Source organism: Colius striatus, chromosome 7 (assembly GCF_028858725.1).
Source record: "Colius striatus isolate bColStr4 chromosome 7, bColStr4.1.hap1, whole genome shotgun sequence".
Classification (NCBI taxonomy): domain Eukaryota; kingdom Metazoa; phylum Chordata; class Aves; order Coliiformes; family Coliidae; genus Colius; species Colius striatus.
The window spans coordinates 10,330,195-10,347,270 of record NC_084765.1 but is presented as its reverse complement, the minus strand read 5'-3'; the positions used below and the strand labels follow the sequence as shown (position 1 = coordinate 10,347,270).

The following is a 17,076-nucleotide window of genomic DNA, read 5'->3' as shown; positions in this document are numbered from 1 at the left end:
ACTGATCCTGTTTTTGTGTTTTGAGGGGTTTTTTTTTATGTTTGTGTGCCAAGGTAATATATGCTCAGGTAAGATGTGTACCCAGGGAATATATGCAAAGCACACGAGGACCTGAAAATGTCCAGGTGATTCACTTCTTTAGCATGATGATGATCTTTCTTAATCTCTTAGTAAAACAACCTTTCTCCAAATGGCTGCCAAATCTTCCTGGATACGTTCAGCTTAAAAGAGCACAAGATCTAGTTTGGAAAGTTACTGTCCATATGATAACTTCTAATTCTTGTCTTTGCAATGCTTATGTTGTACTTTTTCAACTGTTAGAAAGGTATTCTCAGTATCCAATTTGGCTGGTAAAATCTTTTTTTTTTAGTGGAAGTTTACAGTGCATGTGTGAGTTCTCAACACCAGTTACACCCATGTATAAACAGGGCTTATTCGTAGAATTCAGCATGAGTCTTACTGGAAGTGTACTTCAAGGAACTGCATCAGTTCCATGTTATGAGGAATCGGCCCAGATTCCCAGAGTCAATGTGTGTGGTGAGGATTGTGCCTGTTATTAGCACATATTGGCACAACATGCTGCATAGCCTTTCTGTATTCCCATGCTAACGGTTGGCTCTGGATATGAGTAAGAACGGCTAGGTGAGTTTCAGACTGTGGGAAGTGGCAGGAGCTTTTAGTTTGGTACTTGTCACTGGTTATTCAAGATGTTCTGCAGCCATAATTGTGGCAGAAGGTTGGGATGCATTTTAGAATCTCTTCTCCAATTGTGAGCATTTCCAGAGCCTTTGGAACTCAAGTGATAAAAGATTTTTTTCACTATATAGCCAAACAGTGTCTAGGAGAATATAAAAAAATATGTTAAACAAGGTTAAGTAACAAAATGCAATGCACAGACACCTCTTATTAGCAGAGGCAGAAGATAAGAATGCAGTCTTTGGTGATTTATTTTGAATTGAACTTAATGTTCTTTCCTCAGCGTCATCTGCGGCAAAATATTCACAGCTGGTCTGAGGATTGATGTCATGAATCGGAACTTGAAGTATAGGAAATGAACCGATCTTCCCAAGTCAACTTCTAGTATGCCAGTTCTAGAGCAGGTATTAAAGATGGAGAAATAACTCACTGATAAGCAAGTGATTTTAACAATGAGAGACTTTAAGGCAATTATATTAGCCAAAATGACATGCCGAGGCTTATGGTATTCATTGCGTGTGCTGACAAGAGCTTTCTCTTCTTTGTCTGGCCTTAGAGGTGGCAAACCTCTGCAGCCAGTGTGCTCTGTGCTGTGTTCAAGGTTTGGGGACTAGATTCACTCTATTACAGATTTACTAAGTTATTGCCTTTGGCCAAGGAAATGCATTTTTTATGTTCCTCAAAGCTAAGGCATGAATAGCCCTCTGGATCCGGCTGGAGAATCGGACTTTCCTTTTGTGGATAAATGAGTGAGCAAGGGATTGCTGGATAGCCATGGACTTGGGTAATGGGCCACCCAAGTTTAGCTGCCAGAAGAGGGAGGATCTGTAGTAAGAAAGTATCAGTACTTTTACAAATTTTGTATGCTGTTGTTTCTAAATAATCATACTACCCAAACACAGAACCGCTGGTGAAGGATGTCAGCAGAGTTTAAAGGATGGATTTAACCTCTCATCTCGTTACCTTCTTTTAGATCTGAGCAGTTGTCACTTTCTAAACTGTGGTTCAGAGTTTACTTAGAATTATTCTTCCTTTCAAAAGATAGAAGTTGTATTTACCTGTAGCCTTCTCCAAGTCATATATATTTGTTGTCTTCACATCTTAAGGTGGATATATATATATTCCTTTAATTGGAAAGTTCTGTCCTATCATATATGCACTTCAAATGAGGCTACTTCATCAGAAATAATACATTCTGATGAAAAGTGTAGTACTGGTTTTAGGAGAAGTTTCTAGCTAGTTTATCACAAAGAGCCCTTTCTGAGACTATGCATAACAACACAGAATTCAGGTGAAACAGTTACTTCCACCTGACAATACAAAGCTAATGATAGTCAACAAACAAAAGTATACTGCTTTGCTCCTTCAGAATATAGCTGTGAATGACATTCCTGGGCATCATTAAGTATTTTCATGATAAAAGCAAGAAAGGGATGTGTGTAGGGGAGGTTTAAGGAATCCTACAGTAAATCAATAACACTGTTATTCAAAAGCCTTGATTGCCTCCCGAGCCTCTGTATTAGCACAACTGTTTTGTATCCTGGTTTTAAGAAGTTATTCTGACAGCCCTGTGGAAAACCTGTAACATTTATTTGAACAAAAAGTTGAAATATGATGATGTTACATTCTGACTTTTTGACAGTGTTAAAACCAGAAGTAGTGCTGAAAGTATTCTGGGTAGTATAATGATAAAATCATGATCCTAACACACTTTTTGGTGTCTTATTCACATGTCTTTAAGATTGTGGTTGGATAAAGTGCCCTCTAATATGACTTTTCATTGGTCAGTAAACAGTCAGTATGTGGGTATGTACACGCAGAGTTGTGTTTTATATGTCTCTGGTGTATATGTATATATATGTACATATGTATATTTGTGTGTGTGTGTGTATACATATGCAATTTAAGGTGTAAACAAAATTATGGTGCATTTTATTGATGTATGACCTTGAAATCTCAATGTTTCCCTATATCTCCAGCTGAGTATTCCCTGCTGCTTCCCAGTATAGAATGACATGTGACAGCAACCTGCTTAATTGTGACTGCCTCTTGATAAACATATATAGGCAGCCTCAGTGATGGGTGCTGACTAACTTCTTTTTAGCAGACACAGAGGGTAATAAAGCTGAGGCCTAACGTCAGTGGATTGAGTTCTGGTTTTTCAAAAAGATGATACCAAAAATAGCTGCCTCTTCCATCCAAAGGAAGACAATGCTACGCTCAATTCTGCACACTCACTCCTAACAGATGTTAGCAAGCCTGGAAAGACCAAGCAGATGAGGGCACACTTGAATTCCCTTGTTCTAGCTGAGAATGAACAGGTATGGTCTTGGTACTCCGTGCTTCTGAATGGATCTAGCTTTGCAAAAATAAATGAACAAGTTCTTAGAGCTTGGATTTCTTCTTAAGACTGTACAGCCCATCTCCAGAAGTATTACATAAAGATCTCTGATACAAGTCAAACCCTAATATCTTCTCCCCAAGGATGTAAAAGTATTCTTTTCTGCATGTTGTGCTCATGTCATCAGCATAGCTCCTTTCCTCCTCAGGGCTGGTGCCCTGCCTCACATGCAGATGTTATGAGAAGACATGTAGTAGAATTCTTATAGCCTTAAGAAAGTGCTGTAGGTGATACCCTACTGTGAACAATTTGACTGAATGATAGATGAGGAGATAGAGGAAAACAAGTATATGTTGTCCACCATAAATACATGAAGAAGTATATATTTGAAGGAAGACTTAGTGTTGCTTGAAATTTAGTTGTTTCATTGCCAGGATATCCTTCCCAGCTAGTGAAAACACTGTTGTTAGTTGTCAAGAAAAACTCTACCAAAATATACTGTGAGCAGGTCTGTAACAGCAGGAGGAAGAGGGAACTGACAGGATCTTTCTGGCCGTCTTTATCTCTGCCATACTTGGGTGAGGAGATATATGACCTCTGGAACAGTGTTGTTTTTACCCTTAAGTGCTAGCTTTCCTTCCTTAAAACAATTTCAGAAACCCTCAAACTGCAAAGGCAGATTTGGGATTGTTTTTGAGCATTTGAGGCAACCGATGATTGAATAATATCCTGTAATTTTCCAGAAAGTGAAGATGGGTTTTGACACTTAGCATGGTGATTATTTGTCATGTACAGCATGAGGCGCTGCTGCTGTACCTCTGTAATTCCTGTGTGGCTGTAAAGGAAAGCAGTGATGAAGCAGTTCAGGACTAAGAGTGAGTATGTGTCTTGCAAAAGATGGCTACGTCCTTCAGTTCCTTTTGTTCTGCTCCATTTTTCTCTCTTTTCCAAGAGCAGAGGCATGTCAGAGATAATCTTAGCTCTCAAAGTTCACAGCAATGGTGCTGTGTATGTACATTTCTAATTTCTACAGTATTGGCACAGTAGGCTCAACCACAGGTTGAAACCCATTTCCCTTTTTCTATATGCTACCACATAAAAATGTTTCTTCCATGATACAAAACAAAGGTAAAAGCATATTATGATACATATATTTTACATATAGCTGATTTGCCACAGTAAAAAGTAATGTTTAAAGTCTGGATTTATAGGGTGATTTCTCCCCAGTATTTATTTTGGTCATTTCATGGTAGTTAACTGGAATTGCAGTGCAATCAAATTTAAACTGACAGTTACCAATGAGGGATTCCCGGTAATGTTCAGTATTAGAGAAGCTGAAGAAAACTGATCCTCAGTGCAGGTCCCTTGGGAATCAAGGGTAGCAGCACCCTCAGAACGGGTGTGTAGCAGGGAGACATAGCTGGATAGCACCAAACCTGGCTTGGTGAGACTCCGTGGCTCACTGAAGGGGTTTAAGTTAGTTCACTTAGCAGTGAACATCAGCACACTGCTGCAATTTAATTGGGAATTAAAGTGATTCAGAGCTCAACTCCTTCACATTTGTCAAATCTCTGCCAATTATGTCTCTAGTGCTCAAGAAAACACCCAAAATGTTGGGCCACAACCACACCAGGCAACACCATGGGATTGGGGAAGAATATCTGGAAAACTGTCCGGGGGAAAAAAGGACCAGGGAGTGTTGGTCAAAAGCCGACTGAATATGAGCCAGCAGTGTGCTCAGGTAGCCAAGAAGGCCCATGGCACCCTGGCTTGTATCAGAAATAGTGTGACCAGCAGGACCAAGGAAGTAATTTTCACCCTGTACTCAGCAGTGGTGAGGCTGCCCAGGGAGGTGGTGGAGTCCCCATCTCTTGGAGATATTTAAAAGGTGTAGATGAGTTGCTGAGGGTTTAGTGATGGGCCTGGCAGTATCAGGTTAGTGGTTGGATTTGATGATTTTAAAGGTCTTTTCCAATCAAAATGATTCTATGATTCAAAGCAAAACACCCCAAAAATGACTGCTAAGCATGCAGTAGGTCTATAAGAATCCAGAGGAGACTGGTTTGATCCATGCAACTTAATTGTTTTTCCCTTATGTTTACATCTCCATACACTAAAGTCTTGGTATCTTTGCTGAAAAGAAGCTTGTTTTATTTCATGCTATCTCTGTCTGAACATGCAGCTTCCTTCTCTTTCATCTGAATTTCTGTGAAAAATAAGTCCATTTGGCCAGTAGCAGAGCTTGGGCTCTGCCTGCTGTGTACTGAGCCTTCTCCCACTGGGACACTGCACATGCTCCCCTGTGCAGACTCACTTGTGTAGCAACCTCCTGTTTGCTTTGCAGGATGAAACTAAAGCTGCTTTACCTTGTGCTGCTGTGTTACCCTAATGCTCAGGTTTTTGATGCTCTTTCAGGGTTCTAATTTTAACGGGGGTTTTCACTCAAACAAGCCTGAGGGACCTCTAAAGTCAGTCAAAGTGCAGGTGTTAAGCTTGCCTTTATTGGCAGTTGCTGTTTTCCTGATGTTGGCTCAGCATTTTCTTCCCTGAGAAGCAGATGTGTGGTAACTATATATAGCAGAAGGTTGAACACATGTAATTAACGTGCCACGTAACTTATTAAACAGTCATAAGAAATGACACTGCTGGCTGGTTCTCAATGTAACGCCAGTCTGTATAAGCAGGTTTGATACACAACCCATTCTAGAAGAGGTTATGACTCTTACTTAAGGTAACAAACAACAGAATAAAAAAAACAGATAGAGTAATAAATGGAATTTTACATGCAAATAAAAGCAGCTGGATATAAAGAGGCCAGTAATCCTAGTGTTCTGGTTTATCTTATCAGACTGTTTCATCCTCTCCTCATCCCAGTCTTGGCTGAGATAAAATGATATGGCACTGCATTCACACCTCCTTAGAGGCAGGGAGCGAGTCCATACGTTTTGCTGTTGCTCTTGGATGGACTCATTTTTCTCCAAGGCTGTGGTAGCCAGGGAATGGTGCATTTAAAGAAGAAAACCAGAAACTGTAAGGACTATGAACAATTGGAAGGAAAGTGCAGTCCTTGAAATGGAGGCCAGCCCCTTGAGAAATGTCAAGGTGGTTTTAAAAAATTTTACTTCCAATAGCTGCTGCTTTTTTTTGTAACTTTTATTTTTTCTCTTCTTTATAATTAATTCTCTTCCCTGCTTCACCTAAGCTGTGGGGTTCTCTCTGTGATTTTACTTAGTACTGGTGAGGAAAAGTATGTGGGTGCATATGATACACCGATACACCTCCACACTGCAGCACATCACACCACATCTCCCCCTGTATGTGCACACCAGTAGCTGCCATGACCTAGATATCTCTCCCTCGAGGGAGAAAGGAGAAAATCCTCCCTCACTGTAGCTACTACTATGCAGGTGGACTTTTTATCACAAGCCTAGGGAATACTGATACTCGGCAACAATTTGCTGAGATCAGGCTTGGGTTAATGAAAACCATGAAACCACCACTTCCAAATGGATTTCCATGGAGACAGACAGACAGTAATAGTGTTTGGACTTTTTTATTCAATAAAAGTTTGCATTATAAATATTCTCCATTTGTTTCCTATTTACAGTTGTAAAATATTTTAGGATAGCCTACCTGTCACCTGTCATTCAACATCTCTATAAATTCCGTGAAAACATCATTGTGAAATAAAAATGTCTTATTTTCAACCCACAAACCCAATTTCCACACGCTCACAAAGTAAAATCAAAGGGACAAAAAAAAAGGGGAAGGAACCAGGGGAGTGGGGAGCAAGAGGAATACAGTACAGCAGGCAACAATGCAATACTTGCTACACAGTAGCAAAAGAAAAGGGTAAAAAATTTCATCTGCTATGATGACAAGCTTTTCAGGACGTTTGTTATAGACCAGCGCTGTCCAGTGCATTTCTGAAGGACCAGTTGAAATCCAAATTCATTTTCATTGTTTTCCTGCAACTCCAGGCAACGCTTGGATTTTCGGTTCTGGATTGGACCTCCCTTTAAAGATGGGGGGAAAAAAAGAGAAGTGTTTGGATTAAACATTGTGAAGTTGTTGCATTTTTACTACGTGATAATATAGATAATAATGCAGTGTCCATCTACTCAAGTCCACTGCTGCTTTGAAAAATGTTTCTGATAGAGATAAGCACTGGGTTGGATTTGGAGTGAAGGTTTCCTTTGTCACAGGCTGCTTTACTCTCTGATGCAGCTCAAAACAGCCCCAACTGCCTGGTTCCCACATCAGCAAACAGGGTTTCTAGAATTGAGCTGTTTCCAGACATATTTTTTAACCATGAGCCAAAAGCTTTCCTGTTGGCTTCAGTTACCCAGCTTAGGGGCTCTGCTGCACCTCTGAACCTTAAACCAAGGCAAAAGACCAATGCCTTGGGTAGGGATGTCTTCTACCTAGGATGAAATGCAAGAAATTGTTTATTATTTGAATCCTGAACTTAACTGTGTTTTATAATCTTATGTTGCTAATCCTTAGTATTGACCCTCTGTTCTCATCTTAACACTGCCATAGTAAAGCCCTACCTTCACTGCTGAGTTGCTGCAAATCTTAAATCACTGGGGCTTTCACACATTTAACTATAGGCCTAAATTACAATTAAATCATCATGTAGGTGACAGAAATTACTTTTTTCCTCTTTAATTCTGGTTTCAATTGGTGTTTTTTTCATCCTCTCTCCTGTCTAATAAGAATAATAGATAACCTATACACATTAGTGTCTGGGAAGTTTCTTCCAAGATGTACAGAGCAATTCACATAGAAGTCTGAAAGTCTGATCTCTAGAGCATCTTGGACTTATGTAGTAGATAATTAATTAGTTAATCTGCAAATCAAAGAACTGCGTGTAAATCAGTACAGATTAGTACAGCCTAAGTATGGAAAGAGCAGACACATTTAAAGTACTGATTTGTCCAATGGGGAAAAAATAGTTGCTATTAAAAATGACCAGCCAACTCCATACAAACCCCTACTTTATTAGTTTTGTTCAAGCCTATCTTATACCTTGTATTAGGAAGTCATAACTGTGTGAGAATTCTATTATAATCACAAGGATATTGGTGTAAGTTCCACAGACACGAGCTTCCCCTTTCAGAGAAGGCTGTCCCTCCAACCAGGGTAGCTCTTGCTACTCAGTACAGATTCCGTTTCCTTCAGACAGGTGACTGGGGGTGTCTTTTCTCCTCCTATCCTACCAGTAATACTTAGTAAGAACTTTCTCTGAGAAGTGATTTCTAAACCCACTTTTTAGACTTGGCTGATGATCTACAGAATTAGGTTTGAAAGCTCAAGGTTTTAAATATGGCTTTGGGTAAGAAAGACCATTTCTAGAACAATCCACAAAACTCAAAACATGAGGCTCCCACAAATCCTCCTTGGTATAGGCCTACATGCAGTCTAGATAGGATTTTCACTGACTACTTGACTAGACAGACAAGCATGCAGTAGGCATTTTAATAGGCCTCCATAACAAAATGCTGAGTGAACTCTATTTTCCCACTGCTGTATAACTATTATTGACATTCATATTAATAACAGTAGTAAAATTTGGGTGTCTGTTGGGAGCATAAACTCTAAGCTATCTGTAAGCAATAAAAACTGCTTGACATATAAGAAATCTGAAGAAACTAGGATGGGAAAATAGTCAAAGCTTGAGTGTATGCTATTATCCTCCACACACCCTCCTCCCTCTAAGTCACTTTGGCCTTTTAGAGCTCACTGTGGTGAGAATTTTGTTGGTTTCGTTTTTTGTTATTTTTGGGTTTTCTTGTTTTGTTTTTTTTTTTTCCCCAAAAGGAATTAAAATGAGCTTTGAATTAGGTCCTTGAGATATAAAACTGTAAGGTAATGGATATTTTCTGATTGCCAAAAGAAGCACTTGTAGGGTTTTTTGTTTGTTCTTTTCTTCTAGAAAAACACAGAGTTTCTGTTCTTAACGAAACCTCTTCATAGACTCAGTGTTGCATGGCACCCAGGGTCAGCTCCCTGGGTTTAAACTGGGAATTGGCAATTACAGTTTACTGGAAATGTTGATGCCTACATAAAAATTGAGATAAACTGCCTTGTGCTTCTGACCAATGCTGGAGATGCTTGTGTAGCTGTCTTTTAAGTTAATTAGGTTTGTAACCTTCATTTATCAGTTACTCCTTGTCTCAGTTTTGGTGTCTAAGATGTCCTCAGCTCAGATCTTACACTAAGGATACAGGAGAAAGAAGTTGTCTCATTTTGTCTTGTCAGAAAACTAACTGGTTGTGGGAGACTTATTCTTCACTTCCCTGAGTTTTGTACCTGGGCTATGATAAGCACCAGGGCTGAAATACTGCCGTGTCCAGTTGGAATTTCTTTGTGCTGAACTCCCATTTGATCAAGGGGTTTTTCTTCCACTTGAATGGGCCCAAAAGCCTTCTTTTCCCATTGAGGATTTCAGGGTAGAGGAAGAAGGATGCTCACAGTAGGGACAATATTTTTCCTCTATTCTACATCACTTAGAGCATCCATAGGTGTTACAGTAAATGTATCCATGTGAAATACTTTAATACAAGCAGTAATATAAACAAAGCATAAACCAGTCCTAAGGAAAAACAAAACAAGCAAGCAACCAAAAAAACCCATACAAAAGCTCCCATCACTCCTCTTTTCTTGATGTGCCTTCTTGTGAAATCCAGCTTCTATTTAACAGAAACAAGCGACTCAGGAGATAAAAAGCTGAGAAAGCTCTTTTTGATGTGCTGCAAAGCACTCTGCAGTAGCTGTGGAATATCACCCTGCTGAGTACATTGGAGTGGCTGTATGGAACATGAAAGAGACACCCAAGTTAAGTAGTGGCTAATGTGTGTGAATTGAGCTTTGTAGAGAGCAGGGATGCTTTTAGCAGGGTGACATTTTTCCCCCCACAAAAGAGAGATATAGAGATTCACATCCTTTTGGAAACAGAACAGCTTAGCTCTGAAGAGATGTGAGGTCTGTGCAGAACCATGACAGTCCCTCAGAGAGAATGCAGCCTACACTGTATTGGTTCTTTTTAGTAAGCATATAAATCAAAGAAGTACAGTGAGAAGGGTTTGCATAGTGCTTACTTAATATGTCCTGTTGTTAGCTGACTTCATTACATTCAGTTGTTTTCCCCTTGGTAGTGCCATGCCATCCTGCTACAGTGGTAATGGTTTCTTATCTCTGGGGTGAGACTGTGCACCCGCTCCGTCCTGCAGGGCCTGACCCCATGAGCATTAAAGCACACGAATCAAATATCTCCCCTGAAGGAAATGAATGAGCAGGACTGACACACTGAAAATTAACATTACATTTTGCTATGAGGACTGCTTTGGCCTCCAAATTGCAGTATACCTGACCAATTCCTGCAGTTTGTCATCATCATTAGCATTTGGAATCCTATGGCCAAACGCGGACAAAGGTGTCCTTTTAGTTAACTCCTCTTTTTTTAAATAACCATTTAGTAAAACTTGTTTATAACTCTGACAGTCATGCTTTCTGCTTGCCCAGCAAAATGCTTTATTGTAATACCACACTTCAGGCTAAGTGCAGGGCAGGTTGTCTATCTGGTTCCCTCTCACCATCCTGGGTATGGCCTCTGCTCTCCGATTTAAAGGCAAGAAATTGATACCCGAAGGTAATCACGATACATATAGTTCCAGAGGCTGAAACAAGTTAAAGAGGAATTCTGCCCAGCTGAACAAATTAAGATCATTGATGATGGGAGGCAGCTCAATGCATTAGGATTCTCAAGAGGATAAATAAATATCCAAGTCAATTGTTTTTAAAAAGTAGACTGAACGTGATAGCACTAACAAGTCTGACTGGAAACTTGATGGGTTTTGCAATGCAAATGGAAGCAATTCCTCTGAGAAGCACATATGCTCTCAGCTCCTGTGGTACCCTTAGGCACAGCTAAAGCTGATCGAGCACTTCATAAGCACACTTTGAATGGCAGCACTCCTGTTACGACCAATAGCTATTGGAATGTGACATAATGGTTTCACACACGATGGAAAGCAATACTTCTGCCTTTAGAATTATTATGCTTTCTGCATGTCTGCCATATGTAAGAGGTTTCCTTTCAAGACTAAAGTAGAATTTATCCAATAATACAGCACCTATGAATGCCCTTTGTGCCTGCCAACCATGACTGTATAAGGACAGTCCAGCACACTTGGTACATAGTCCTATGAGAGTCTGTCATATGTGAAAACCCACTTGCTTTTAGAAAAAGCAGCATATTACAGGTTTATATTTATTTACATATTCTAGGTCAGAGCTGGAGTGATAATAAGCTGAGTGAAGTTAGTCATTGCTGAACTGTAGTGTGCTTTGGTATTGTTTTGGTTTGAGTAGTGGATGCACAACTCCCATACCTTCCCCTTTCCATATTTGTTCTGCAGGGCAGTAAAGTGAGATAGGTCCTCTCTGCAATACTGGTCCTTGCAGAACCAGGCTTAGTTGAAATCTGTCATAAAGTTTCTCTAATGTCTAGCAGGCCTTCTGTCCAGAGGGCTACAAATGGGACTCAGCATTGGTGCAGCTCTCTTTGCAAATACCAGAGATGTTAAATACTATGTTTTTGCAAAGCAATAAGTACACTCTCCATAGACTGTGTATCCTGGAACTCCTGCCCCTCCATACCACTGCTACTGCAGAACTGGGGTTAAATACCATGTTACGCTCTTCAGGTAAACTCCCTTCAAAACCAAGCCTGTTCTGACTTGGTGACAAGGAAAGATTCAAACATGGATATGTGGCATCATTAAAGTGGAATAAATAATTCATATCTAATTGACTTGGTCAGTTTAGCCACTGTTTGTACTTAGCACATCTGCTAGGTGTGATCCATGACATTCCAGCCATTTTGGTAGGTGTGATGGCTTCTGTGAGCTGTAAGTTCTTGCAATGGGTTTCCAAATCTCTCAGAAAAAGAAACATGGAAAGGAAAACCAGGGAAGTGAGGTTGTTGCTTTAGACTGAATTTCATAAGCTAGTAAAAGCTCTTGGGCATGAAACTTAAGATGGGGTTTGATCCCTTGTAAAAATAAGTGATGTTAAATGAATGCTGGAGGCTGTCAGCATTACTGGCAATCTGACTGACAGCTCTTTTCAACAAGTTCTATAAAGTGTATACTTTTGTTACAGAGTTTAAACCTACTTTTTGATCATCATGTTAAAGCTCATGTTATTCTACCTCAAAGAGGAAAAAAGAAGGGCTCTTACCAGCTTCCCTAACCGTGGCTATTTCAGAAAAAGGTCTTATGAGGTTAATCAGTGTGTATCCAGCCCCATGTTCCATTGCTATAGGGATTGTTGCATTCACTAGTCTATAATTTTCTATTTGTACCTCAATCAGTGACCTCAAATATTTGCACGTTCGCTCTACCTTTGAGGCAGAAACTCTAATCTTCACTATTGCTTTCATACATTTAAATCAAACAATTATGCTGAGGTATATATAACAAATATATTTTCCACTCAGACTGCATGTTCTTGTTATTCATTTCCCCAGAATACTGGGATAAATTTTCAATGAGTGTTAGTATCTAAATTTAGTCCTAAAAAAATTACTGTATATTTTACAAGTAATTTTTTCTTCTATGTGGTCACTTTTGTATGGATGTTGCCACAGTGAAAAAGTGTTTCTAGGAAAAAGTTAATAATTTGTCCCATACAGTAATTAATAAATTTTCAGTATTGCCCAATTGGATGATGTTCTTGTCCTACTGTGCCTAACTGGTAGCATTCAGAAAACTGTGAATGCAGACCCCGTTGTACTGAGTAGTTGCAGTACTTAGTGCTCTGGCTTTAATACTCAACATCCACCACTAAACCACGTCTCTCCCTGCCACAGCTACGTGGCTCTCAAATGCCTCCAGAGATGGTGATGACTCAACCACCTCCCTGGGCAGCCTGTTCCAATGCTTGATAATCCTTTTAGTGAAGAAAAAAAAAAAATCCCAATATCCAATCTTAAACCTCCCCTGGCACAGCATGGAGCCATTTTCTTTCAGGCAGATATAGAGCGTCGTCATGTCTCCCCTCAGCCTCCTCCAGGCTAAACAACCCCAGCATCCATAGCCACTCCAGACCCTTCACCAGCTTTGTTGCCCACCTCTGGACATGTTCCAGCACCTCAAATGTCCCTCTTGGAGTAAGGTGCCCAGAACTGAACATAGTATTCGAGGTGCAGCCTCACCACGGCCAAGTCCAGGGAGAAAATTACTTCCTTGGTCCTGCTGGTCACACTCTTTCTTATACAAGCCAGGATGCTGTTGGCCTTTTTGGCCACCTAGGCACACTTTTGGCTCATATTCAGCTGCTCAACATATTCAGATGATTCAACATCTCCAGGTCCTTTTTTGGGGGGCTGCTTTCAAGCCACTCATCCCCAAGCCTGTGTTGTTGCATGGAGTGGTTGTGGCCCAAGTGCAGGATCCAGCATGTGGCATTGTTAAGCCTCATACAATTGGCCTTGGCCCATCGTTCCAGTCTGGCCAAGTCTCTCTGAAGAACCTTTGGGTCCTCAAGCAGGTCAACACTCCTTCCCAAAGTGGTGGTGTCTGTAAACTTACTGGTTTGAAGTAATTTAAAAATGGAACTGCTTGCATTCTTATGACTAAACCAGTCTCTAGAGACCAGGAAATAAATTGAGGGCCAACTGAAGGAAATTAAGAAATGAATTTGCACCAGTATTTCAATCGATCTCCATATTCTAACATGGGAATTTAGGTTGGGCTCTTTGAGACTTTGGTCACAGTATCTAGTTATTGAAAATAGCTTTTTCCCTAGTAACCACACACTTCTGTTAGCTGATTGTAATTGATATTGCAAAGGAAACAAGCAGAAACCTTGTACAATTTACTCTGACAATAATGGAATACTTTCTGTCTCTTATACTGGGTATTGTCACTGCTGGGCTCGGGCTCCCAGGCTTGATGGCCTGATCATCTCTCTAAATAACAAGCACTCTTTTCTTGTCATACATATCATTATTGCATCCTGACTTAGTTGCCTTTCAAGTTAACATTCTTCCTAAGTATGCTGGATTGTAGGGTGTTAACTGATAGCCAAAGCTTGCTTACAAACATTTTGTGGTCTCCATTACAATTAAAGATGCAGCTTCTACTGACTTGATGAGGACAGAGTTTTGATTTTTTCTGGGAAATTGGAAAAAATAAAATATCTGTGTTTGTTAAAAGTAAAAACACTTCCATCCATCTCACAGCTGAGGAATGAAGAACCCAAAAAGTGACTGATCAGCAATGCAAAGGAGAGATGAACAGAGCTCAGATCTCCTGAAAACCAGCTACTTAATCTGCTAAGTGTTGGTTATCAGCTGTAGACAACATTCTGGATTTGGCCATTCTTTTGTATGCCTATTATAATGAACACCACGTGCGGGACCTTGTCAGCAGCAGATGTCATCTGCAGTTTTTGGACGGAGCCTATCTGGACATCTGAAATTGGGAAAAATCAGGTGGAACTAGAACAAATAATTTATTTGTAAATAAATGTGGTGGTTTAAATTATATGCTAAAATATGCAAATAGGCTATCTGTTTTGAAGGGGAAACATGGGTATGTGTTAACTTCCTTCTAAATTAATTCAGCACAAGTGTCTTTGGAGTGTCCTCTAGAGAGTAAATACTGTATAATGTGATATGATGGAAAACGCACCCACTAAAAGCTCATTTTACTGCTGTATTCACACACAAACTTTCTATCTGGTGAGTTCTACACCTAATTTGCAAGATTAAAACATGCTACTAGAAAATTACTCCAAATAGAAGACTGAACTTCTACATGGCAATTTTGATTACCACCAACTACAGCAACAACTGCAAGCAAATTTAACACCAGTATTTAAAACACCTTACATAGTAATATTTGTATTTAATATTTTTTCTGCATGTGTTTAATGTACACATTTTCATATTTGAGTCAAATATTCAAAATGGAAAAAGACTGAATGTCTTCAGATTTTTTTGTACTTCTAAACAATTCCATTCTGCACAAATGGGACTAAAGAGTCTGTAGGTTTAAAGTAAGACATAGATCAAGGAGTATAAAAACCAAATACTCTAATACACACTGTTTTTAAAAAGTGTTTAAAATGACAAGAATATTGGTTAAGTTGCACATGAATTAGGGACAAATTTACTACTGCAAAACAAAACTGGAACATTAACTATAACTTTTTCCCATCTAAGGAGAACAACGGTTCATGGTCCTGGTCCTCCAGCTGTAATACTTTGTGCAGTTATCCAGTTAGCTAAAATATTAAGTACAAGCAAGCTAGTGTAGTATTTGATCAAAGAGTAGCAAAGTAAAAAATAAAAATGTGCTGATATACTGGCCCTGCACATCACCAGGGCATCGCGGCCCCTGGGGCTTGTGAAAGTGCTCTTTTGGGGTTGAGGTTCTTAGTTCCACATTGGCAACACTGGGCATTTAAAAGCCAGATAGCCTCACTAGAAATACAGGGTGTAACCTAGTCTGATGGGTCAATTAAATGAATAATTAGCTTCTGTTTTTCTTTATATTTTTCCTGCAGGATCAAAATCTGCATTTCTTTTAACAGGATCATAATAATTTTGTGTTCTGAGCTGCCAGGCAGATAGCACTGCATAATTATATAGCTGTATAGCAGTACAGCATGTCTTAGACTGCAAATACATACTGAGTGTATTTGCATCCTTTGGGGCTAGAAGTACAGGATAAACTGTACAGGATAAATTAATGATGCTGTTTTTCTACACCACGTTTTCATAATGCAAGAATCTGAAGAAGGTTACGGGGCATGTGGTTCCCTTATAGACACACAGCTCTGCTGAAATTAATCTGTCTGGTACACCCATGTCCTTGGTTCATATATATGGGTTGAAAACCAGGAGTGGACATTAGAAGGAAACTGCCATCCAATGTTAGCCTCCCCTTCTGCATTGTGCATACTCTGCAAGGGGGCACATGAAATTGGTACAGAGATTCTCTGCTTGCTTCACAGGCCTCCAGCTTAATCCTGCCACGCAGTCTGCACCCCACATTCCCTTATTTGTTTGGCATGTGGTTGTGGGTGATAGTTCTAGCTAGCAGTAGTATGGCACATCCTTTAATTTCATAAGATAAAGGCAGGTAAGACTAATTCAGAATGCCTGGCAAAGGTCAAAATCTGTAGAGGAACAAGATGTAAATTATTTCAGTAATTTTAAGGTCTATTCATTCTTCATAGAGTTACATAGAGTATTTAATATATCTGTTATCTAATTAATGCCTATTTAAATGAGATCTGAATCATTATGTTTATCTATTCAATACTGTAACAACTGAGTAAATAATTTGCTCTCCTCAGTCTTCCCCTCTTCCTTCCAAAGTAATTTGTACTATGGTATTTGAGAAATTACACATACAGTGACTACAGCTGTGACCAACAAGTTTTATTTACAGGTTCTCAGGACACCATGTTCACCCCTCTGAACACTTCTGAACTGGAAGATTTCCTCTGGAAACTTCCAATCACTGACTGGTATCACAATTCCCCATTGCACATAAAAGCGATACTCGCATGGCGGGCAGATGGGTGCGGGTACAGGACAGTGCTGGGCGTGGGCTCTGCATGGCCTCCCTGTCCCAGGAGGCCTGTGAGGAGCAGCTACCCCTATGGGTTCATACTCTCACCTTTCTATGGCAACCACTGTGGCAACCACACTCAAAGCTGAATTACCTAAATTATGCAATGTGCTGGACTGAAAAGAATTCAACGTGGAATAACTTTAAAAGGATTAATCTCAGGTTTTTAGATCTGTCTCATCCTTACTTATATCTCTTTTTACACAGAGCCCTCACTTGTCACATTTCTCACATGACCAAACAGTGACAGCGCGGCCAGTCTGGTTAGAAGTGTAACCAATCTAAATATAAACACAAAGACACTTCCAGATAAAAGAGTAATTACAGAAAAACTTCCTCCTTTTGCCTTTGTTATGCTGCTGGCCTCCATCTTCTCCACCTTGGAGT

General features: G+C 39.8%; 1 protein-coding gene across 2 annotated transcripts in view; it reads right to left on the bottom strand.

Annotated features, from left to right (window-relative positions):
• Nucleotides 1-6,574: 6,574 nt before the first annotated feature.
• The window catches only part of GALNT18 (polypeptide N-acetylgalactosaminyltransferase 18), a 224,753-nt gene continuing 214,251 nt past the window's right edge, over nucleotides 6,575-17,076 (bottom strand). For both annotated transcript variants that reach the window (XM_062000181.1, XM_062000180.1), the window contains one exon: nucleotides 6,575-7,053. In XM_062000181.1, the coding sequence (XP_061856165.1) occupies nucleotides 6,907-7,053 (147 nt within the window). In that variant the 3' untranslated portion in view covers nucleotides 6,575-6,906. The remainder of the gene's footprint in view (nucleotides 7,054-17,076) is intronic.